Here is a 23,997-nt window from a genome sequence, read left to right on the forward strand (position 1 = left end):
ATTTACAAACGATTAAAAATTCATAAATATTTGTGATCGTATTTTGATAAAATACATAATTTTAGCCTTTAGTGAATCATGCGAGGGAAAACGGCTAAATATAATGTCCACCCTTCGGGACCGAAAAAGGTGAAACCGACCTCTTTTTAAAGAAACAATCCTTTATTTATGGCATTCACATGAAGCTCTCACGTGTTGTTCACAGGCCTGAACACACTGACCAATAAAAACCCACTCAATGTGACACACTGTTTACTTTCTCTTATCACTGTCATGTAAATTGTCTTTTAGGAACAATGGTGGACTCAGAGTGTCTGAGGGGCAGGGCCAAAAAAATTAAAAGGACACCCCAGGCAGTGGGACTCCAGCTCTTAGAAAGGATTTTGGCATGGATGGCAGTCTATATGGCATTGCACCACATTTTCTTATTTCAAAGGCACCCTGGACGGCATGCTTACTTCATTACTTCATGTTATTTTCTTCCCTGGTGGGGCACCCAAGAGGACATTTTATCATGTTTTATCTATCCTATGGGCATCATGCTATGGTGGCTGGGGTGTGACTTTTGTTTTTATTTTATATTTAGACCCTCCCTGAAGGAACAATATTTTTCCATGAGCCTCCTTGAGTGACTGGCAGAAAATGCATGACCCTCCTGCCATCATAAATGAGTTAATCCATTTTAAAACGTATCCTTCGATTGAAAGTTGTCCCTATAGTTGACCATACAAATCATACAAAGTAACTTGTTTCACTGGAAAGAAAGCCTCTTTGAAACAAATCTAAAGTCTTTGAATTGGGTCTGGAAGCGAGAAAGAAGAAAAACAGAAATCTCTATCTTTACAGTTGTTTACAGCTTTATTTTGCCAGGAAATACATTATTCAACTTTAAAAAATATTTTAAACAAGCAAAACAACGCTGCACATGAAAGTAGTTGAAACCACTCTCCTCCCACTCTCCAATGACACAACGTTTAATGTCTTTACTTGATGTAGTGGCAAACATTCAGCTGGTTTAGGCTGTGACTGATTGTGTTTAGTTCAAGTTTTGTCATTATGCAAGGCTACAGGTAAGTCTGCCCACCTGTGCAGGCCGGGCTGATGGGTGGGTACTGGGTATCTAATGAGAAAAACACAGCAATTATGGTAACCAAAACCCACTTTCAACTTCTTTGAAGGGTAACTTTGGTATTTGTGTGTCTAAGGGACAAATGGAGACAACATTTTTGGACATTGTCTAGTAGTGAGCAAGCAAAACCAGGTGCAATGCAATCCCTGCGGTCACTTGAGCACTGTTAATTTATGTTCACTAAGAGTACTTGTTTTTGCCACTGATAGGTCATAAGTATCTGACAACATTATGGAAAGGACTCCTACAGTGATAGACCTTTTTGTCAAAGAGAAGGATCCTTTTTGTTTAACCAGAAACAGCACCGCCATCGCCATCACCATCACCATTGCCATTGCCATTGCCAAACCCACCAGACACCATTTAAATAAATAGTAATTTTATAGAGCCAAAATATTTTTACATCTAACTGGTTGAATATTAATGGTTTATCTCAACCAAACCAGAGTAATGATTGTTGGAACAATGGAAAGAATAATCAAGACTTTTTTTTAGTTTTATTTTGTTTCTGTCGACTTTAAATGAAGGACAACATTCATATTTACTGAAATTGAGTCTGATGAGTGAGGCGATGGCAATTACAGGCTGTTTCTGGTAAAACAAAAAGGATCTTATTCTTTAACATAAAGATCTATCTCTGTCATGCTCCTTTGCATAATGTTGTCAGACACTTATAATAACAATCTGAGCCTGTCAGTGGCAAGAACAAACACTTTCAGTGGATGTAAATTGATACAGAAACATGGGAGAATAGGGTCCAGGCTGCAAAATACTAAAGTTACCCTTAAAACTTGATTGAAGTTTAACCAGAAGTGTCTGATCATATGACTGAAAAAAAGCTGTAGAAATGTTTCAGCTTCACCAGCTAACACTGATTATTGATTGGAGAAAATATAACACATTCAGTTATTGTTGAACATGGCTGAAAATACAAAATGTCTAATGAAAAGGGCAGTAAAATTAGATCAGTATCTGTATTTAAAAAAACAGTGGGAAGTGACATCCTTGTACACTGCAAACACTTAGACAGGAAAGTTAAAATATATTTTCTGTGTAGTTTGTTTAAAGCTCCGATCTGAAAGCTCTGCAGTCGGCTCAGACTCGCACATACTGTGTTCTGACAGTTTTTATGAAGAAGAGTACAAGATGCATCACCTGCAGCATATCAGTCATTGTTTGAGGTGGATGAGAGAGTACATACGCAAATTATTTTTTTGCGTTTCTTTAAATTAGTTGGAGGGGACCGAATGAGTGGAGCTCACTGCGTTAAAGCTGTTAAGTAATTTGTTGATCACAGAAAAAAAGAATGGACTTTTGACATTCAAAAAGTTCCAATTTACTGGGACTCAATTCACTGCACTCACTGGAGGATGTTTGGAAGTTTAAAAACCGGAAGTCATCTGCAAAAAAACATAACTGAGCCAGATCTGTGCATAGAGGATAAATCTGCATAATGGGACTGACATGGGGAGTTAATTTCATCTCAGGTTCAACAAGGCAGACATTTAAAAAATAAAAAAAGACTCACTGCATTCAGAAAACCATAATACCAAGACAACTCTTTTGGCTTTTAAGTGTGTGAAATGTAAATGTGATTATTGCCAACATCCTGGTCTTGTAGTCAAAGATGGTGAACAGCAACCTCAGGATTTGGACAAACCTCAGGTATGATTAAATTCTGTAAAGTGGAGCGTGAATTAAATGAGGCTAAAATGTTGTATCTTTTTCTTAATGTGAAACAGAGGAGAGAGCTGCGGTAGAAAAATACTGTTAGCTCTATGAATGTACACCAAGAAAACATCTTTCCAAAAGCAAACCATGGAAAACAAAAACCATTTCAAGTGACAGAGAAAGTAACATTCATCATAAATATAGAATAAATATTAAAAAAAAAAAAAAATCATTTCTAAGCATTCACTGTTGTCTCTTCTCTTCCTTTCTGCTCACATGAGCTCATGCTCAGTTCAACAGGAAATCCAACATCAGAGCACAGCAACATACTCTTATAAAATATAACCTAGTTAAATCATAGCAGTACATTGGTGACAAATGATTTGAAATGGACGAAGCCTCATTTTTCAGATTTTTCAAATGCAGTGTTTTTGACATGCACGCTTGCAGAGTAAAGCGCTCTTCTGATCTCAGTGCAACTGATAATCTTGTTTTGACATAGCAGCTCTGTTCCTTTCTAACTCACTGTATGATTGTTTATGCAGCAGACCCTGTATTCACCCTGAACATGTGGGGAGCTGCTGTGGGAATTTTTTAAAACCTAAAATATGTTAAATGTACAGTATAAGCAGCAGCAGCAGCAGCAGCAGCAAGAACGCAGTGATGCAACTCAGTGGGTGTGAAAATCCACACTGTGCCAATGCTGGTGTGACAACAGTATTTCAGTTGCTTTAACATGTACAAATATGTTTTTAATAGCATTCAGCCACTGGAGGACACACACAAACACCACCTGTCAACTCCCTATAGCTACCTCTGACAAAAGCAAAACAGAGTTGCAGCCAATGAAAATGTGTAAAGAAGCTGGTGGAATTGTCACATGGGGAGTGTTTAGGATCAAGTTTTCCATTGCTATGTATTCATTTGAACCGTAATGCATAAAACAAAAGCTGAAAAGTTGTCTCTTTCCACTTTAAATAACATCCCACATGTGAATTTGTTTCATGCCAGATATCACTCTATGAGAGTATAATTTTCTAATATCTCATTTTGGAATAAAGGTTCAGATTTTTTAAATGTCTGATTTAAGAGGTGTGTAAGATTTAGTGGCATCTAGTGGTGAGGATTTGCAGATTTCAACCAACTGAAACTTCTTCTGTGTGCCAAGCGTGAACTCCCATTAAGGATTCCTCAGTGTTCATTGTTGAGGAGGTTTTTAACAGCTGCCAATTTATCCACAGAGGTCTATTCCTCCTCTACAAAACAACCAGACCAGGTGGTTAAAACCAGTAAAAACACTGAATAAAGCATGTTAGAAATCAGTGTTTCTCCAATGCTGTTTAGTTCATTGCAGATGAGCCACTGGCCCAGCACCTGCTAATGAGTGCTCACCTTTTTTCTCTCTTAAGATTCTAGGGCTCAGGAGGTTTTACCGTGAGCTAAATAATCTGCAGAGGTCTCTTCCTCTCCAAAACAAATGAACCCAGTGATCTGAACCAGTGAAAACACTGAATAAAGCAGTTCCATGTTAAAAATCTGTGTTTCTCCGATGCGAGGGGCTGTTAACTACTGCGGCCAAAGTGAAAACGTTAATGTACCTATCCAGAGCCAGTGTTTGGTTTGTCTGTTCTGGGCTACTGTAGAAACATGGCGGACTTTGTAAAAGAGGACCCACTTCGTATATAGATATAAATGGCTCATTCTAATGTAACGAAAACACAAGGATTCTTATTTTCAGGTGATGCTTCACTAAAGAAAAGATATTTAGTATATTCCCTTTCTGCCAAAATATCCCCCTAAATCCTACACACTGGACCTTTAACACTCTCTGAACAATTGTATGTAGAGAGCTTCCTCAATCCCAGTAACCCAGCCACGTTTTCAAACTGGCCTCCACTGTAAGAAAAGGAAAAAGAAACAACTATGAAATCCACAGTTCTCACAAAAATGTCATCCAACATTCAGCTAAAGCCGATGTCCCACTTTTGTTTGTTTGTTTGTGTTTTAGGAAGAATTTAATGATATTAACTGGACAGACATTTTACATTTGAAAAATGATCTTGAATGAATGCTCTGTGGTGGAGAAACTGTGTAATAGAGGCATTGTTTTTAAATGACTTCCAACAATTTCTTTGGCATTTCTGTACTGAAATTTCTTGTTACTTGTAGGCCAACATTTACATCTGTGAGAAGTTAACACTGGCTCTGCTACACACCACTGACCACCAGTTGTCATCACAGCTTGCAAAAATTGTCAAACAATGCAAAAACAATGAGGTCACTGTTATAGGCTAACAAAACATGTGACCCTGAGTAGCTGTAGTCGGGGAGGCAGAGAGAGTTGTCTGAGTTGTATGAGAGGTAGAAAGTGCTAACAGCTAATAGCTGAAACTCAGAACATCTAGTGTAATACTTGCAGAAAACACACGGATGGAATTCAGTACTGAAGAGACAGATCGACCTCTGCAGCATCACAGCAGCTTCAGCTGAATGCTGGAATGAGTTTCTCTCTATTTCCTACAGTGGACTGGACTCCACAACACCCCTACATGCATATATGGCCATTGAGAATAAAATCAAAATAACCTGTGGTAAGTCAGAGCTGATCCTTCAGAGGGAAGTACTGATCGTAGTGTGTAGCTTCTTCACTCAGAATGAAAATAAAAACCAATAAAGGGAACTCAAATTAGCCACCACATTGTTGTCATCATCAAGACAATTAAAACCACAGCTGATGTGTAACCAAACATCTTTGCACCAACTGGCTGCTTTACAACTTTCACTGTGAGAATGAGAGACATTTCTTTTTAAGAGAGTCGTGTCTGTTGGATGTGCGAGTTAGGGCAGAAAAGGAGAAGAGAGGGCATCACGCATCACACACACACACACACACACACACACACAGACAGACAGATCATGATGGCTAGATGAACTCCACAATAGCTCAGACAGGGAAGATCCTCGAAACACAGCAGCTCATTCACTTTAAACCTCAATGAAATAAACTGTATGGAAGCCCATTTCTGCCATAAAGGAAAACAAAAAATGAAAAAATATCCCGTAAGTGACAAAGAGAAACTTTTACAAAATACGATATGTATTATTATGTCAAATGAATGATGTAATATTGCAACATAATAACTTAGTATCTCAAAAGCCATTATTTTGAAAAGCTTATTATTATTTCATTCATTACTTTGAGATATTAACTCATCATTTTGGGAAGGTTTCTCATTATATTGACCTTCAGGATCCTTTTTTTTTTAATTACATGGCTAAACTTTCTTTTTTTTCCTTTTACTGGCAGAAATGGGCTTCCATACATTTTGTTTTTCTAGTTTAACAGCACCTTCCTGGTACTGACATTGTGCAAAGATTAAGAATGACACTCTTAGTGGATTAATGAGGTGAAATTCAGACATGGAGCTTCAATCTAGTCTAAAGAAGCTTTTGTGTTTCTATTTAACTCTGATTACCTGGTCACAATTCTAGACGATTCCCTCTCTGATGCTTTCAGCGGGTATTTAATGTCACAATTTTTGGAGCATGGGTCTTTACACACCAAATAAATAGTTTGCAGTATGATCATTTCCCAAGACAGACAAGAGGGGTCTCCAGACAATACCTGTATACCTGTTGAGAAACTTTACCTGCCACAGGGGATAAAAAGAAAAACTAAATATCAGCATATAAAACGCGCGGCTGGTCTTGATTCCCCAGCTTTCTCAGACACAACCACAAAGTGTGACAGATCCTCCAATAAACAAACAAACAAAAATCATAGAGCAGCATGCTGTTGAAAGTGCACACACATACACACACACCTAAAAGACCAGATACACACCATGCACGCAAACACACACTAACACACTCACTCACTCACACACACAATTTGGCAAAATACTCCTCGGTAGTTTGAGCTAATCCATCGGTGTCCGCTCCTCCTCAATGGCAGCTTTCACTCGCGGCATTTTTTTGCATTCCCAGTTCAAAAATAAGACAAATGTAGAATAGGAGGGATGCAAAATGGCTGCCGCTAAGATGGCAGCTGTGGCATTAAGTGAAAGCAAAGGATTGATATCAGCTTGTTACATTTGTCCTCCGTTCCCTCCTCACAGCACACCTCTGCAGTCCATTGCTGACAAAGTAAGGCAGGAAGTATTTAATTTAATTATGTCACTATGTCTTTTCATTCCAGCTACGGGCAGGCGGCGTCCCTCTGCTCTGATCGATACTAGAGGACGGTAGAGACAGACAGACAGTCTGAGCTCACCTCGGTAACACACTGGCGTCTCACAAACACAAATAAATACCCACGCTTTTGTTGAAAAGGCTCTTCCTCATTCTTCAACACACTCCCCACTTATCTTCACCCTTCTCCTTGTCCTCACACACATCCTTTTGTTCCATCTCCTCTCGCCGAGTCTTTAAGTGCCGGTTGCAGGCCAGGAGTAAAAAACAGAGCAAGAAAGCGCTCCCTGCCTTGCTGCCTAGGCCATGTAGATGAAGGTGTTGATGTCTCCCTCGTCCCTCTTTATGTACTTGTGTTCAATGAGCCACTCAATCTGCTCTTTGATCATCTTCTTCTGAGGCAGAAACATGTTCTTCAGGATCTCCACCAGCTCCGTCTGAAGCTGGGCATTGCTGATTCTCTTCCTCATCTTCATGATTTGGATGATGGCCTCCTGAACAAGACACAAAATAGGCAAACGTTATACCTTCACAAGCTCTACAGACTGTAGTGTTGACCATAATCACAAGCTCAACTCTCCTGTCCTGTGCTGGCTCACAAATCACTTAACACAGACAACACCAACACAATATGGCTGCTGGAGCAAATTTTGTGAATGAATATTAATCAAATAGTAAAGACAATACAGCTAATTGAATGCTGAAATTACTATTAAAATGTGTATTTTTTTATACACATGTTGCCACAGCTTTCTGACAGCAAGCGAGCATCCAACTTAAGCTCTCAACATTAAATCCATTTAATACACACTTCTCTTACGTCATGTTAACATACCATGTATCTATCAGCTGTGAGCTCGAGATCAGACTGGGGATGCAACCACTTAAAAGATGGGTGAGTGCTTCCTTTCTTCAAATGTTTACACTTTTTAAACAGTAAACAAAGCTTTTCTATTGTGATTTTTACTGGAAATGACATATAATATTGCCAACATGAAACAGATTTGTTCATTTAAACGTAAAGGTCACTGCCCTCAGACTTCCATACCCCCTTTATTGTATAGGTACATCCAATAGATGGATGTACCTATACAATGTACCTTTTAACGGAGGCATTGTGTAGACAGTGGTGGTCCGTGAGGCCATAAAATATGTTGTGGCACATGGACGGAAAATTCTTTTCACAATATTACTGATTCCTTCCATTCTGCCAATTTTAAAATGTCTTAATCATTTCCTACAGTCGTATCTCACTTGAAATACATTGCCTTCACGACTTCCAGTGGTACTGCTCCGTCTCAACTGTGTCCGTAAGCTGTCCGAAAATGTGCACAAATACAGAAAAAATGAATGCAGAGTACGGACAGAAGGCTCCATCTGTGTACATACCCATATCTAACGTTGAGCATAATTGAGCCATTAACTGTGTATTGGTGTAATTTACTGATGCGCTAGTTTCTCTACTCTGTGTTTTGAATAGGGCAATGCCCTACACTGAGCCACGTAGCAGCGAGAGGAGAGAAGAGACAAGTGAAGTGAACATCACTTGAGTTGATGTTAGGTAACATGCAATTCATTGGGTCATTGGGTTAAGCTAAAAATGTCTATGACCCTTGAAAGGAGAATGAGGACACTGTGAGTGTTTTGATGTATATTTTTGTACCTGAGTTCTGAGTATTCTGAGGTGAACAATTCCTTCATTCTCCTCTTCTCTCATTCGCTCTGTGGTCAGCTGCAGCCGACCAATCAGATTGATCTTTCCTCGCTTTTGGACTTTGGAGTTTTTGCTGAGAAAATAAAAGACACACAGACACAGATGATCAACATAACAAATATTTTAACTTGACCTGAAATTGCTGGTTAATTTATTTGGGACTACTAATATGTATATATATATACAGTACATAAATATAATTTTAATTGTTAATTTAAAATAATATTTAAAAAATATTTCTTAGCTGAATAAAATTAGACGTTTTAAACACCATAACATACATGAGTGAGAACTCCTGGTTGACGTAGAAGAGCGTGCTGTCTGTGAAGTCTTTGGGCGAGCTAACTGGAGGGTCATAAGACAACACCTGTCTCTTCAGTTTGGGGAAGGCCACTAGAGACTGCACAGAAAAGAGAGTAGGTAAAGTAAATTTAAAAATATGAAACACCATCAGTATTTCAGTTATAAATACTGCCGATTTATGTGTGTGTGTTTGTGTGTTTGAGTGTGTGTGTTTCCTTCTTACAGATGCTATCAGCCAAGTATACAGTCATCTTGCTTTATGGTACTCTAGACATCACCCTCCATATTGTGTGCTGCACTCTGATTAACTCTCAATCTCAACATATTTTTGTTTCCTGTAACGCTTATTAAGTTGGTTATTAAGATGTTTAAAGGAATACTTAACCCCCAAATCATGATGATCAGTTGTATATCAATTACTGCAGCTCCTGTGTTCAGCAAGGTAAAATTATGGTTTTGTCAGTGGAGTCTGGCTGGGTGAATAATTTACATGCAAATTGACATTTGTGGGGTGAAGTATTCCTTTCATTATAAAGAGAAGAACATCTGCACAAACGTTCCTGTGTGATGCCAAAAGGCTTTATACATGTAATGGTGTTATTTTCTGAATATGAATATGGTTTCAAATATCAGTGAGCTAGGACATGAATCCTGAACTAAGCATGTGCTCTTACGTTAATCATACCTCAGATCTGATACATACATGTCTATATGCAACCCCACCTAGACTGATGTCTGCCAGTGTTGTTCAACCTCAGCTGTAACAAGCTTTGCGTTGCAGGCTGTGTTTTCTCACCTATGAGTCCCAAATAATGTATTTAACCTGAGCAATTATCTTAATCCTGTAAACTTGTCCTGTAATTGGTAGACTACAATAAAGCATTTAAAACGTTTCGGCAGTCTAACCCAAAGTGTACGACGTAGCTCTGCGTCAGGCAGCTCTGTGGCCAGTTTGAGATTCTCAAAGCTGATTCTCTCTCTAGGTCTCTGGTTCCAGGCAAACAAAACTGCCAGCTGGAAGGTCGTCACCTCCAGGTCGTACTGTCCCACCTCGTTTTTAAAGGTGATCTGAGCACAAGGGGAAGAGAAACAAAGGAGAAGGCCGAGAAGGTGAGAGGAGCAGAATGTGGCAACACAGTGTTGATCTGTCAGCTTGATTTGGTGGCCCAACAACTGCTGAAAATAACAACAATAATCTAACATTTAATAGCATTTATTTATTCTTTTATTTATCTGTTTATACATTTCAGCATTTATTTAACCTTTTAATTTACCTATTCCTGTATTTATTCATTTACACATCTATGTATCTATTTATGTTTACATTTATTTATTTAGTTATTTATTTATTGAAAGTCATTTTTTGTACTACTTTCAAACGATTCACACATGTACTTCAACCTTACTAACTGAGATTCTGATTGTTGGCTCTGTGGCAGCAGGAACACTGCATCAGTGACATTTATAGCTCACTCACAATGCCGTTGGACATGAGGTGATGCCAGTGGAGTTTGCGACCGCTGTGATTCCTCTTGTAGAAGTCTTCCACCTCAGGGATGAGGTCCTCCAGCTCTGTGGGCAGTGAGACAAAAACCTTCTCACTGCTTCGTGACCATGCTCCGGCGTTCAGGATCTTAATGTTCACACTGTCCGCTGTAGGCAAAATCAGGAGAAAAACTCTGATTGGTCATTATTAGTTAAACAGACACATCAAAATTAAACTGTGAACAGTAAATTTAATCTGATAAAAGACCTCATAACCTCCCGTTCCCTTAAAGGAACAGTGTGAAGTATTTACTAGCATCTAGTGGTGAGGATTGCAGAATTCAACCAGCTGAAACTTTTACCATGTGCCAACTGTGAACTCCCTGTTAGGATTCCTTCGGTGTTCACTGTTCAAACAGCTTTTAACCATGAGCTTGATTATCCACAGTAGTCCCCCTCTCCAACACAAACGGACCAGGTGATTAAAACCAGTAAAATCACTGAATAAAGCAGTTACCCATTACATATCAGTGTTTCTCATACCCTGTGTGCTCATCTTTTTTCTAAAGATCCTGACGCTCAGGAGGTTTTTAACATGAGCCGGATCATCTGCAGATGTCTCTTCCCCTCCAAAGCAATGAACTCAGTGATTAAACCATAAAAACACTGAATAAAGCAGTTTCACATTATGATCTATGTTCTCTGATGCTGCTTGTCGCAGAGGGGCTGCTAACTACAGTGACCAACGAGAAAACGCCAATGTACCTGTCTAGAACCAGTGTTTGGTTTGTCCATTCTGGGCTACTGTAGAAACATGGCAGACTCTGTGGATGAGAACCCGCTCCCTACGTAGATATAAACAGCTCATTTCAAGGTAACGAAAACACAATAATTCTTATTTTCAGGCGATTGTACACTATATAAAATATACTTATAATATTACAGTATATTCAATTTCTGCCAATATATCCTCCTATATTCTACACACCTTTAAACCAACCCCACAAGTAGTCACTGGTGACTTAACAAAGTCTGAAAAGCAAACGTTTCACACTGCATCTCAATCCTGATTGAACAGTATTATTGCTTTATTGTAACTATGTTTTTGTTCTTCCAGGTTTATGTCTTTGGCATGAAATGAGTGATGGAAAGAAAATGTAATGAAAGAGACAAATTACTGCAAGAAAGGTGATAATGTTACACTGATTTGTCCCCTTGTGTCGAGTTGGTTTATGTTGTTTTAACTAAAAAGCTTTTTGTGTGTGTGTGTGTGTGTGTGTGTGTGTGTGTGTGTGTGTGTGAGCTACCTGGCAGCGCCAGCTTGTTGTGTTTGTGCATTTCTTTGAAGACCTGATTGAGGTCCTCTGAGACCTTGATGTCCTGAAACATCCTGGCCAGCTTGTTCACATAATCTGCAGGCATTCCTACTTCCTACAACCACACACACACACACACACACACACACACACACACACACACACACACACACACACAAGACACCAGGGAGCAACACAAATGAAGGAAAAGAGGACAACAAAGCAAAGGAGAAATTAATCCACTGCGACATTAAGCGACATCAGTTACTTAGGTTTGTGACAATTTTGCCCAAATGTTTACTGTTAATGAGGTGTGAGTTTTTTGTCTCTTGGCAGAGACGAGGGTTGAAGTGAACTCATAAATACCTGGCACTTGCTGTTAAGTTTTCTTGGCAGTTTGTATTTCTCACTCTGCATGTGGGACTCCACTGCCTTGATTCCCATTGTACACAGGGCCTTTAACGCAATGCCGTGCACCAATTAAGTCCTTTTTCCCATGTCTCAGTCTTTTAAGATTTTATAAAGATTGATTTTAGATATTTTAAATAGCATTTGGGGCCTTATTTTTAGATTAATGAATGAAATGCCTTTTAAGACTTTTCATGGACCTGCGGGAAACCTTCCTTGATGTGGCTGAACCATCACAGTGCAAAACCATTATTAAATCTAGGTTAAGTTCTTGTACATTTGCCTTGTGTTAAAGTTAAACACTGATGGATCTGTGAAGTTTGTTAAATAGAAAAAAGGTTTTGTAGAAAGATATGTTTATATTCCCCACAGATAAGTATGATGTTGGTTCCAAGATGCTGGTATATTATTTGTATTGATCCCTCGTATAGTTCTTACACTGTGCATTTCTTTGTCTGCCTGAGTGTGTGACGGAGAGTAAGAAAGAAACGTGTAACTCACTCTCAACCACTCCACCATGTTTTCTTCAATCTCGCTGTCAGCTGATATGTCCAGAATCAGGCGCCTTGTCAGATGAGCTTTGTGGTAACGCATGAATACGTCTTTATTCTGAACGTACTTTAATACCAAGAGCTGCAAGGAGATATTATAAAAGAAGAAATAAGTGTGAGAGTAGAGGGGAATAGGGTAGACAAAAGGGACTGGAGAAGTCTGAAAAATGGATCACCTAAAAGCAAGTTAGCCTTGAGCTGTGCCGGGCTAATAGGACAAAGACTCACCACTTCTTTGAGTTTGAGCTCGATTTCCTCTGAGGTGAGTTTCTTGCTGAGAGGAGTTTTCCTCAGCAGCATGTCACAGTAGTTTGCCAGAAGCTCAGGACACTTTGACTCCGGCTGAGTCTTCATACCCACACTGCATGGACGGACACACACATTTACATACACACCACAACATTGTGACTTGTTTTAATCAAAGAGAAAAGATGACAAAAACTCTGGGTATTTCCACATCCACAAGGACAAAGCAGATGCTTCCACTCACCCTTTCTGTTTCATTGGCAGCTCCAGTTTGAAGATTGTGGCGTCATTGACAACAGCCTTGTAAGCCTGCAGGGGAAGGGAAACAGATAACATGTGCAGGTAAGGACCAAACAATTAGAGCTGCAACTTCCGACTGTTTACATTTATTAGAGTTGGTCGTTTTATTCATGTAGTCTATAAAAGGTAGAAAATACTTAAAATAATTTCCCAGAGTCCTGTTCTAACTGCACAGTTTCCCTCAGTCACACATACAGACTTAAATATTAATTTTGAATTGAACTTCCAAATATCATCCCAGCACCATCTCCAGTTACTCAAGTCTCCAAAGTCTCAACTTTGTGCTGTCTGATGTGCAGGAGCACTTGTTTTGACTAAATCAGTTACCAGAAGCACAGCTGTTTGCTACTGCTACTCAGCTGGATAGTGAAAGCTGATCAACAGCTTCCCAATTTAGTATTTTTACTGAACTAAACTGCATCACACCATACTGCTCGCTGGAAACAGGGCTTATGATACAACTTTAACAACCTACAGTGGGACATTAGTAAGAAAGATCCATCGCTCTGGGAATTAACTTCATCCTTGTGTGACAGCATAGTGGCAAAATAACTGCTCAAACATAGTTGTGTTAATTATGTGTCTAACCCCAAACATGCATGCTTGAGGCTGGAGAGAGGAAAGGGAGAGGCTGCTACTGTACTTTGAGTCCATACTGTATGTGTGAACAAGGGGTCAAGCTGTAATGCTGCCTGTGCTGCAGGCATTATGAATACACATATTTTGGGAACAAAAGGGAGCTGGAGGGAACTCAAATGTCTTTAGCACAGAGTAGATATCATTATATGTCCTAGATGGCTTTGGTAGCCAGATAAAACACACCTTATCTCTTGCTGTGAGGAAGCGAGGGTCATCCTGAAAGGCCTCCTTTACCAGCTTACTGAAGCGGTTAAACAATGTCAACAACTGCTCCACGTACTTCTCAGAGTCCTGGACACACAGAAACACACATTTAGAACTACTATAGAAGTTGTGGATGCTGCCCTCCAATATTAACGTTGGGCTGTCAGCCATTTTGTTCTTTACACACTCTACGTTCTCACTTCATGAGTTATCAACCAAAACGGTGCTGCCCCAAAACTCAGTAACACTGATGTTAATTGCCTGTTCTAAGCAAATCTACTGTACAACATTAGTTTCAATTATTGGATTATTTTTTAAAAAGACATTTTGTTAGTAATGTGGCTCTACAAATTTGGTTGAAATTACAATCCAAAAGTCCTATAAGTGATTGCTGCAATAATCACATTTGAACCTTCAGCGATTCAAACAAAATGTGTTTCTCATTACATTCTTTTACTCCAATGTCACAGATGCCATTACTGCATCTGCCAAGGAGGTTATGTGTTCTGTTTGGTTTGTCTGTTTGTCAGCAGGATTGCAGAAAAACTCTGGACTGAACATGGGATTGAGGAGCTGAGCTAACTGTTGTTAAAGTGTGTTTGTGCACGTACAGTAGTGATAGTCTCGGCAGCAGCCACCATGTCTGCTAGTCCAGCATTGATGATATGTTCTTCCAGGTCTTTTAGCATGGGCTCGATCCCGCTGGGAACCTTGTCCATCAGCGAAAACATCAGGTGCAGCCCTGCTCAGGGAAGGGGGGGATCAGTGTTATACACAGGCAAAAAAACATTCTGGGTCCTTTTCATCATGCTAACTTATGCTTCCTCGCCTCCTCTCTTGTCCCTTGACTCACAAACAGTCGCCCTCTGACATCACTGAGGATGTTCAGATCCCTTAATTGCATCTGGAGATGATGAGGAGGGAGGAGAGAGGAGGCTTCTGGAGGAGCTGAATGCGAGCAAACACTAGTGTACCCTACACGATACTCTTTAATCAAGTGGTGCTGTTATTATTATTATCATTATATAATTGGTTGAAGGCATCATGAGACTGGTGTCAACAAAGCAAAACAGGAAAATGTTTCAGGGGAAAAATCCCACCAGCTACCAGACAAATGCTCACAAACAGTGAGTGTGGTTGGCAAGTTGTACAGCTCTCCTGGCCCCGCTGGCAGGAAACCAACCAACACTGGGAGAAGCTTTCTATTTTTAAAGTCTTTCTGGCTGATGCAATAGTGAATGTTGATGCCACGATGTCTAGTAGATATTTGTGTCTTCTAAAAGAAAGACCCTTACTTATCATGCTACATTTATTGAAAAATAATGTGACAACAGTGCAGCAGTACTTACTGTCTGTCTCGTTTCGTTTGATCATCCCTGGACATTCGGCCAGGATTGTCTCTTTGAATGAGGTTACCAGAGCGTTAACACAACACTCCATAAGCTGTGAGGATACACAGAAAGCAAAGACTTACTAGGGGGGCAACCTTGACATGAACAAACGGGCTCACATACATTTAATGAGACTCCTGAAAGGTCACAGTGATCTTTCAGAATATTTTTGGTGCTGTTATTCAAAGTGAAGAGACACAGATTTACATCTGACATTTAGCACATCTGACAACACATAAGTAACTTTTTACTAAACCTGGTTTGTTTGTGATTGGGCTATAAAACCAAAATAAACCGAAAACAAATAGCCGGAAAAATCAGCTTTCCCAAACTCCAGAAGAAAAGTACACATGTGTTGAAAAAAGTCTTGCAGACCTGCATTTGTCTGATTTTAAAAGTTTTAACTGTCTTAACTAACAAGCAGTGTCACCATACCATAGTTTTTTGAACCAAAAGCAATTCAATACAACTCTTTAATAATCTAATTTAAATATTAATCCATTCATGTTTTGACCACTTGAGGGCAGTACAAGCAGCTTTAACCACAACACTGACTTACTATCACCTCAATAAATTGGCATATGTGTTGGGGCTGGGACATGGTCTCTGACTCCATGGCAGGCATGGCGAGTGGCAAGTGAGGACTAGATTTTACTGCATGTGTCATTCCCCAGTGATATGATGCAATATGACGCATTGACTTCTCCACTTTTAAACCTCCTTGGGTGCATTCATGAACTAAAATGACTGTGGTATGTTCAGGAATTAGAAGTAACGTAGGGCGTTCGGGAACCAAAATGACCATGGAGCTTTCAGGAACGTACTTTAGCGTGGGGTGTTCAGGAAATATAACAATTATGGGGCTTTCAAGAGGAGTGTTCAGGACTAAAACAAAGTTTCAAATGTCAATATTGGTCTGAAAAATACAGTATGATTCAGGCTACAATCTGTTAGGATGACTTGAAAATATGGAAATATAATTCAGGATGACACAAGGTAAATAACTGTTTTAAGAAACTGAAAACAAACGTAAAATGTTAAGTTAGTATTGATACTTCAGATCCTGTCAAGGACACTTACTGCTTGAACAGAGTTACATTCACGACGTGTCTCTAGATATCTAAGTGCTCTCTTCTCCTCTTCTCTCAGTTTTGCGTCTGCCTGTAGAGAAACACACATGAACACGCAACACAGATACTGAGAATAAAAGTTCTACAAACACTGAAAAACCAACAATTAAAAATTAAAACTCTTGCATATACACACACCCAAGGCAACAACTCTCTTCTCCTAACAACTGTCTACAAAATGCAGCATTTAATGCTACAGTATATTCTGGTGTAACTCATATGACATATTTGCAGATGGTAATATTTTAACCCACACAGACGTGTGACGTGACGTTTGAAACTACAACAAAGATTTAGATGATGTTCTGCTCTGCAAAAGGATATGCCAAATTGCGAGATATGCCAGGCTCCAAGGTGAATATTTTTTAATTATTCACCTTGTTTATCTAGCCTTGACTTGTAAATATGTAGGGGGGAGGTGTCATTTCAAAGCTTTAATTAATTAATTATTTTGTGGGCAGATAACAGCACTCCCCCTTTTATCAGCGTATTCGCCACTGGCATCATTTTCCATGCTTTAAAGTAACCACACCAATCAGTATCAGAATGGCTTACATATTTCATGTAGTTCTGGACGCCATTTTGTTGCAGGTAGGATGGCGCCTGTGTTCTGTAAAACCTCTCTGTGGAGTCCAGGTAGGCTTTCTCAAAGTTATCCCTGTAAATCTGCAGCTTGTCCTCTGGGTTAGAGCACAGGTTCACTGGTGGGAGAGAAGCACAGACATTGGGACAAAAAGTGGTCGTTGCTGTAGTGTTTTTTATATTTAGTGTAACACATTAATATTAAAATACATTATAAGAGTAAAAAGATTAGCTAGCTAGCCAGCCCGCAGACCCTCTGCCTCACTCCCTACTGCCAGGACACTACTTCTTCAGAACAAGAGTGGATAGCAGCTCAGAACTTTGCAGCTGTAGCAACTCAAATTCAGCGTGATTTAAACCCCAGCCCCGGGGGCAACAAAGTGTGTTGATTCGGCAGGGAAACGGCCAGGCTGCTGCTGCAAAATGTATATCATGGAAACAGCGTGTGTGGGCTGCGTGTTGTGGTGGGTGTTGGTCGTTTGTTGAAGTAAGTCGAATCCATTTCTTAGCTAACATTAGCTAGTGTTGCACAGTGTGTCAGTGCTGTAGCAGAGCTGAAGAGAGGCAAGGCACAGGAATACGAAAACCCTCACATCTTTTAGATTTTCCCTGCAAATTCGGCCCAAGCCTTTTACAAAGAAGTCCAATGGCTACGAAAGGCAACTCAGAAAGTCAGTCTCAGTTTTCAAGTTATGTTGCAACCTGTTCACCAATTGGCAATAAAAACAATTAATACTGGTAAAAGTTTATTTCAATGGCCAGATTTCCAATCTCTGTTGTGTCTCTATTTTTGCTTGTACAAATTTGTGTTTCTGCACACATTATCAATTAAATGTAATAATAATTGATCCTCTCTGTCTTACCGTACGACTCTCGTACTCCTATGACAAGCTGGGAGTCGAAGGCCTCCCCCTGCCTCTCAGCGTGCACTAGCTTCATGGCGCTGTCCTGCAGGCGACTCTTAATGTTGGAAAAGATTGACTCGTTCCATGTGTCCAACATCAGCTGGAAAATACATAAGGTAAGGGCAGTAATAAATATGCATCAACTGCACCAAAAATGTTAAATAATAAGTTACCCTCCATTTCCTGCTATCCAGGAATAGTAAAGCCCAATTTATTTATGAAGTGCTTTTAATGAAACTTCTTGCGTCTGCTTGCTCAATCATATTAGCTTAATCAGAGCTTCCTCCTCTACAGCACTTAATCTTATTCTGAGAGACCTTCCTCATGGGGATCAAACTAATTTGATACCATTAACACTTCCAGCTGTTCTCTCACAGGAGGATTCTTAGACTAACTGACCCTTAGCTATGCACTATATATTATGTTTCCCTCCATGTGAGGCACCTCCCACACCCTCTTCATCTCTTCTGGCTTTTACAACTCCCCTGCTTTGTTATTTTCTCCTGTTCTGTTAACTTGTTTTAGTTGCTCATGATTTTAGGTCATATTCTTGCTGCTTCCTCTTATGTCATATGTGAGTAACTCTCTTCAAACCACCTCCTTCTCTTCCTTGTGCTTACTGTTGCTCAGCTTTTCCCCCACCTTGCGTACGATACTATCCTCCATGTTTGTTTTCTTGTTGCTGCCCTGTTTGCCCATGAGCGTGATCTCCAGCTGACAGAAGGGTTTGGGCAAGATGTCGCACTGGGTGAAGAACTTCCTCCACTCTACAATGTAGGCCTTTAGCAGTGCTGTGTCATCCTGGTGGCTCAGCACCCGCTGCCATGGTAACAAAAGCAAATAAAAGTTAGATGATACAGGTCAAACAACAAATACTCTTGATGCTTTGTTCTCTGCAATAACTGCCCCACATGTCTTTGTCTATTATTATCCAAAGCAGATGTGTGGCAGCATCTAAACAGTGGACCATAACAATTACTTTGTCCAAGACTATGGAGAGATCTTTGTTCTTGGGACCAGTTCTGAAGTTTGTAGAGCTTAAAAAAAGTCGCCCACCCTCCATCTGTCCACTATCATGTAAGGAGATAGTAGTGGACTTTGGAAAGAAGCAGCAAAAGGACTGTGCAAAATGAAACCAACCCAAACCAAACCCATGTACACACACTACTTACAGCTTGTGCTTGTTTGATGAAGTCTAGGATGTCCTCTTTAAGGGCTTGGTGGATTTTGGCTGGTCCTTTATCATCCCATAGACACACAGCATGGACATCTCTGGAGGACAGACAAGATGGGAATGGAACATCACTTAAGTTCATTCAATGTTAATTAGACTATGCACCTCCAACTGAGGCGCTCTCCTGAGCTTTTACTCAACATGTCGCAAACACACACGGAATACAGTATACTTGCAGAGAAACCCCTTGAAACGTGACCTGTCTTTCCAGAGCTTTTGGAGACAAGATAATTAAACTCTCCATGTTACTGTTCCCTTCCCCTCTTCTCTTCCTATTTCTCAAGACCAAAAAGAACAATCACTAACTTCCTCTTCTGAACACTTTAACTCCCCACATTACCCACTTTGTTTTTTAAGGTTAAGGTAAGGCCAGATAAGTCAAGTCAATTTTGTTGAAAAGCCCAAAATCAAAAATCAGCCTCAAGGGGAAATAACCAGAAATGTTGCATAGCAACAATGATGTAATCCACCTCACACCTGCTAAACTCAGAAAAAGTGCCAGATGCGATCACAGCTTTGGGCTAAATAAAAAAAGCACCAACATTGTAATTTGTGTCTTAACACAAGTTTTAAAATAAAATAACTCACAACGTTAAGCTACACCACAGCATTCTATTTCAAAGTGAGCATATCAGATAATTACTACCCTTAGAGTCCATAACTGAGACTTTTAAAATTGGATTCTGAATTATCTTTCTATTATGAGAGGCAGTTGTACATCAAGTTGTGACAGTTAAGCTGCAGAAACAAGACTCTTTTCCACCGCAGTTTATGAGTGGGACACAATCCAACAACATGCTTACCTACAACTGTGTGGGGATTATATAAAGCAGCACAACACCTGTTGGTAAAAACCCAGCTCATGTATTGGATGTGTGTGCTGCTGAAATGCACTAAAATAGTACGCTGTGATTTGTGAGTGGTCTATTGTTCAGAGTAAAGCAACTGTTTTCAGGATATGAGGCAACAGCAGCTGTGCTGATCCTGCATTGGACCACTTTCTTAAATAAGGCAGAGGGAAGTAAGGGACAGAGCAGAGAGCATCTCTTACGAGAACAAGTCGAACCACTGTTGCTTGGTGACGGCTTCCTGTCTGAGCAGCTTAAGAACGATGGGCCGCATCAGATCCCACTTGTCCTCAAACTGCAGGGACCCCTTGTTCTGGAGGAGAGACATGGGAAGGAAAGAGTGGGAGGAAGAAAAACAGCAACGAGATGGGAAATGTTGGGGGAGAGACAGTAACAGAAAACAAAGACAGAAATTCAGAGATACACAAAGACATACATTAAGAGTGAATACAGACTAAGAGCTGGGGTCAAGTAGGCTAATAAGATTTTCAAGCGTTACTGCAACAGAATAGCTTTTAATTATTTTACATTAAGTTTTATTTAAGAAGTGCTTTTTATATCACAATTATTATCATATCTTTTATCAAAGCTGTAGCTGCTAATTCTTATGACAAACAACTTTATGCACATTTGCTGAAACTGTCACTAAATTCACTGACGTATTTTATGTCAGAGAACAAAACGTGAAAGCCTCTCAGGCTTGTGTTAACCACAGACCTTACTTGAGGCATCTAACAAAAACCCATTCAAAAAATCCGTTGACTTTGAGATGAGGAAACCATGAGTGGTACAATGCCAACTCATTTCTGGGTTGTAGGACTCATTCCTCGTGGACTCTGTTACCTATGCAGCCTCGTGCTGCATTCATGTGGGTTCTTGATCATTTCTTAATGGCTCATCAGATTGGTTTTTCAATTTGCTCTTAGTTATCAATGTCTTGTTCAAGTGCTCTGAGCGCAAAAATACCACATTACAACATAAAGCTCATAAACACACCAAAGTCAGAAGAACAACCTTTAGAGGAGCATGCGAATGCATCGTTGGCCTTGGCTGGCAGAGTTCTCGACTCCTATTCAATCACTTCCCTTTGACTCACCATAGCAGGCAGCAGTGTAAGCTGAACTGTACAATAACAGCAAGTGGGCAGGTGGAAAAAGTCAGGAATTAATGGCATGAGGGCTAGGACGTTCAACAGGCTGATTTGGTACATACTAAACACTAAATAGAGTTGTTCAAAAAGAGGTGTTCATTCATTTTTGCCCATTACTCGGACGTATCAATGTCTAAACAACAAAAGAGAACTGTCTTGTGTGCAAATTTGAGATCACAGGTTTCAGGGAGTAAAACATTAGAAGGCTATAAGCTGTGGGTACGGGATTTCAACATATTCACCCAGGGAAATATACGCCGCTGGGAACATAAAACCCTTAAAAAGGTCTTATTAATGTGTCATATTACGAGGATATAAGCTGGAGAACACAGGACGCTAACGACATGGATATGGTCCCACCCAGTGTTCTTGACTTGAGACATGAATATTTCCACAGTGGCTGAACTGATTTCAAGGTCCAGTGTGTAGAATTTAGGGGAATATTTTGGCAAAAATGGAGTATAATAAAATAAGTATGTTTCCTTTAGTGTGTAATCACCTAAAAAAAGGGCTTGTTGTGTTTTTGTTACCTGAATGGACTGATTATATTCACATAACAAGCGGGTCCTCATTCAGGGACTCTGCCATGTAACACTGCCATGTTTCTACAGTAGATCAGAATGGGCAATATATATAACAGATAAGGCCATTAGGGTCGGCCACCGTAGTTTGCAGCCCCTCTGCGATAAGAGTGTAGAAAAAACAAACCACTGATTTTTCAGCAGGAAACTGCTTTTTTCAGTGTCTTTTACCAGTTTAAATTACTGGGTCCTTGTGTTTTGAAGAGGAAGAGACCTCTGCAGATAATTCAGCTCCCAATAAAAACCACCTGAACACCTGGATCTTAAGTTATCAGAGAAAAAAGGTGAGAAAGGATAAGCAGGTGCTGGGCTACCATCCCATCTCCAATATGCCAAACAGCATCGGGAAAAACTCTCATTTGTAACGTGAGTCTGCTTTAGTCAGTATTTTTTCTGGTTTAAATCACTCGGTCCATTTGTTCTGGAGAGGAGGAGACCTCTGCAGATATTTCTGCTCACAGTAAAAATCTCCTGAACATCTGGATCAGAAAAAAGGTGTATGCACATTAAGTTATAAGAGACAATGGGTGAATACACATTTACAGGTGATGGGTAAGTGGGCCATCTGTGACATGCTGAATAGCGTAGAAGAATCACTGTTTTGTATCGCGAAGCAGCTTTCTTCAGTGCTTTTATCAGTTTAATCACTTAAACTGTTTGTTTGGAAGAGGAGGATCCCTTGTGGACAATTCGACTCCCGGTAAAAACCTTCCGAACAGTGAACACTGAAGGAATCCTCGCTATGAGAAGTAGGTTCAGTTGGTTGTAATCTGTCATTCTTACTGCTAGATGTCACTAAATCCCCCTAAATCTTACACACTGGTCCTTTAAACTGTTTTGAAACACCCATATCCCTCAGTATTTTGCTATTTAAACTGCAATACGAGTCCTTACCAATCTCTTATGGTGTTAGTTTATATCAAGAGACATATATACCTATTTGTAAGTGTTTTAAATCACTAGGAAGACAGATGTTAAGGGTGTCCTAAAATTAATTGTTAAATTAAGGGAATAAAGAGCTGGGGGACATAGGGATGACACCCTGTTGGGACCATCCCACCTTTTCCTTTCATTTCCCCTTTTAATTATTAATTAGGACAACACCTGAACAGTCTCTTTCGCAGACAGCACTGTCTGTACCTGTTTGGTTACTGGGAGAATTTCATTTTAACTGGGCCTTGTGGTGAACAAAGACGGTGCATTTTGTCATCTTGAGATGAGCTAGGTTTGGTAGCTAGCCAGAATATCAGCGCTAGCGACAACTTGTCAAATAGAAACAGCTTCACAGGTCGTGCTGCGCACGGGGAGGTGTCAAAGTTTGTGTCCCCTTGGAGCCCCCTGCTCCCCGGTGTTGGGTTCAGGGCTTGGTACGGTTCTCGTTAGGCTTCGGTTCGTCGTCGCCGGGAAGCCGGACTGTGGTGACGACTAGGACTCGGCTTTAGTTACAGAAGGAGTCATGCTGGGTGCCGGTTTGAGGCAGGGGGGTATTTTAAGTCGTTGGGGCAACAGACTCCGACACAACACCGGACTTTAACAACGACAACGGTGACAACTGTGACTTCACCTATTTGTGCACTTATTGCATACATTTGCACCATTAGCGCGTAAACATACATGCCACAATGGTGAATATATACATATATGCACTAATAGCAAAAATATATGAATACAAAGATTGTAAATCTGCACACAGATGTGGGAAATACGATATTTTCAAGTGCTTCTTACCTTTAACAAATTAGACGTCGCCATGTTTCTTCAACTTATCACCTCGCGGAATCTCGCGAGACAAGGTACTACAGCTGGCTCAGGATGAGGTCATGGGAATTCAACTAGCCTACTCAAATACTGCTGTGAAAATACTCTAATACAAGTAAAAGTCCAAACAACAAAACGTTATCCCAGTGTTATCTGATGCCTTCTCTGTCAGTGTTTTACTATATGTTGTTTTTGGATTAATATTACTGCTGAATTAATGTGTATGTTGCATTTTACTGCTGTAGATGTTAAAGGTTGTAG

At 40.0% G+C, this 23,997-nt stretch overlaps 1 protein-coding gene across 1 annotated transcript; it reads right to left on the reverse strand.

Moving 5' to 3' along the window:
* Window positions 1–839: 839 nt before the first annotated feature.
* Window positions 840–23,762, reverse strand: LOC117260006 (cullin-5-like). Its single transcript, XM_033631854.2, has 19 exons — window positions 23,707–23,762; window positions 20,451–20,560; window positions 19,338–19,437; window positions 18,808–18,984; window positions 18,124–18,265; window positions 17,234–17,379; window positions 16,629–16,709; window positions 15,507–15,600; window positions 14,769–14,899; window positions 14,137–14,244; window positions 13,259–13,323; window positions 12,997–13,129; window positions 12,719–12,850; window positions 11,801–11,924; window positions 10,486–10,661; window positions 9,915–10,076; window positions 8,987–9,105; window positions 8,655–8,778; window positions 840–7,485 (listed from the first exon to the last, which is right to left on the reverse strand). The coding sequence occupies exons 1-19, from the start codon at window positions 23,728–23,730 to the stop codon at window positions 7,291–7,293; spliced, it is 2,343 nt and encodes a 780-aa protein (XP_033487745.1). The 5' UTR covers window positions 23,731–23,762; the 3' UTR covers window positions 840–7,290.
* Window positions 23,763–23,997: the final 235 nt, after the last annotated feature.

This window comes from Epinephelus lanceolatus, chromosome 4, assembly GCF_041903045.1.
Source record: "Epinephelus lanceolatus isolate andai-2023 chromosome 4, ASM4190304v1, whole genome shotgun sequence".
NCBI lineage: Eukaryota > Metazoa > Chordata > Actinopteri > Perciformes > Serranidae > Epinephelus > Epinephelus lanceolatus.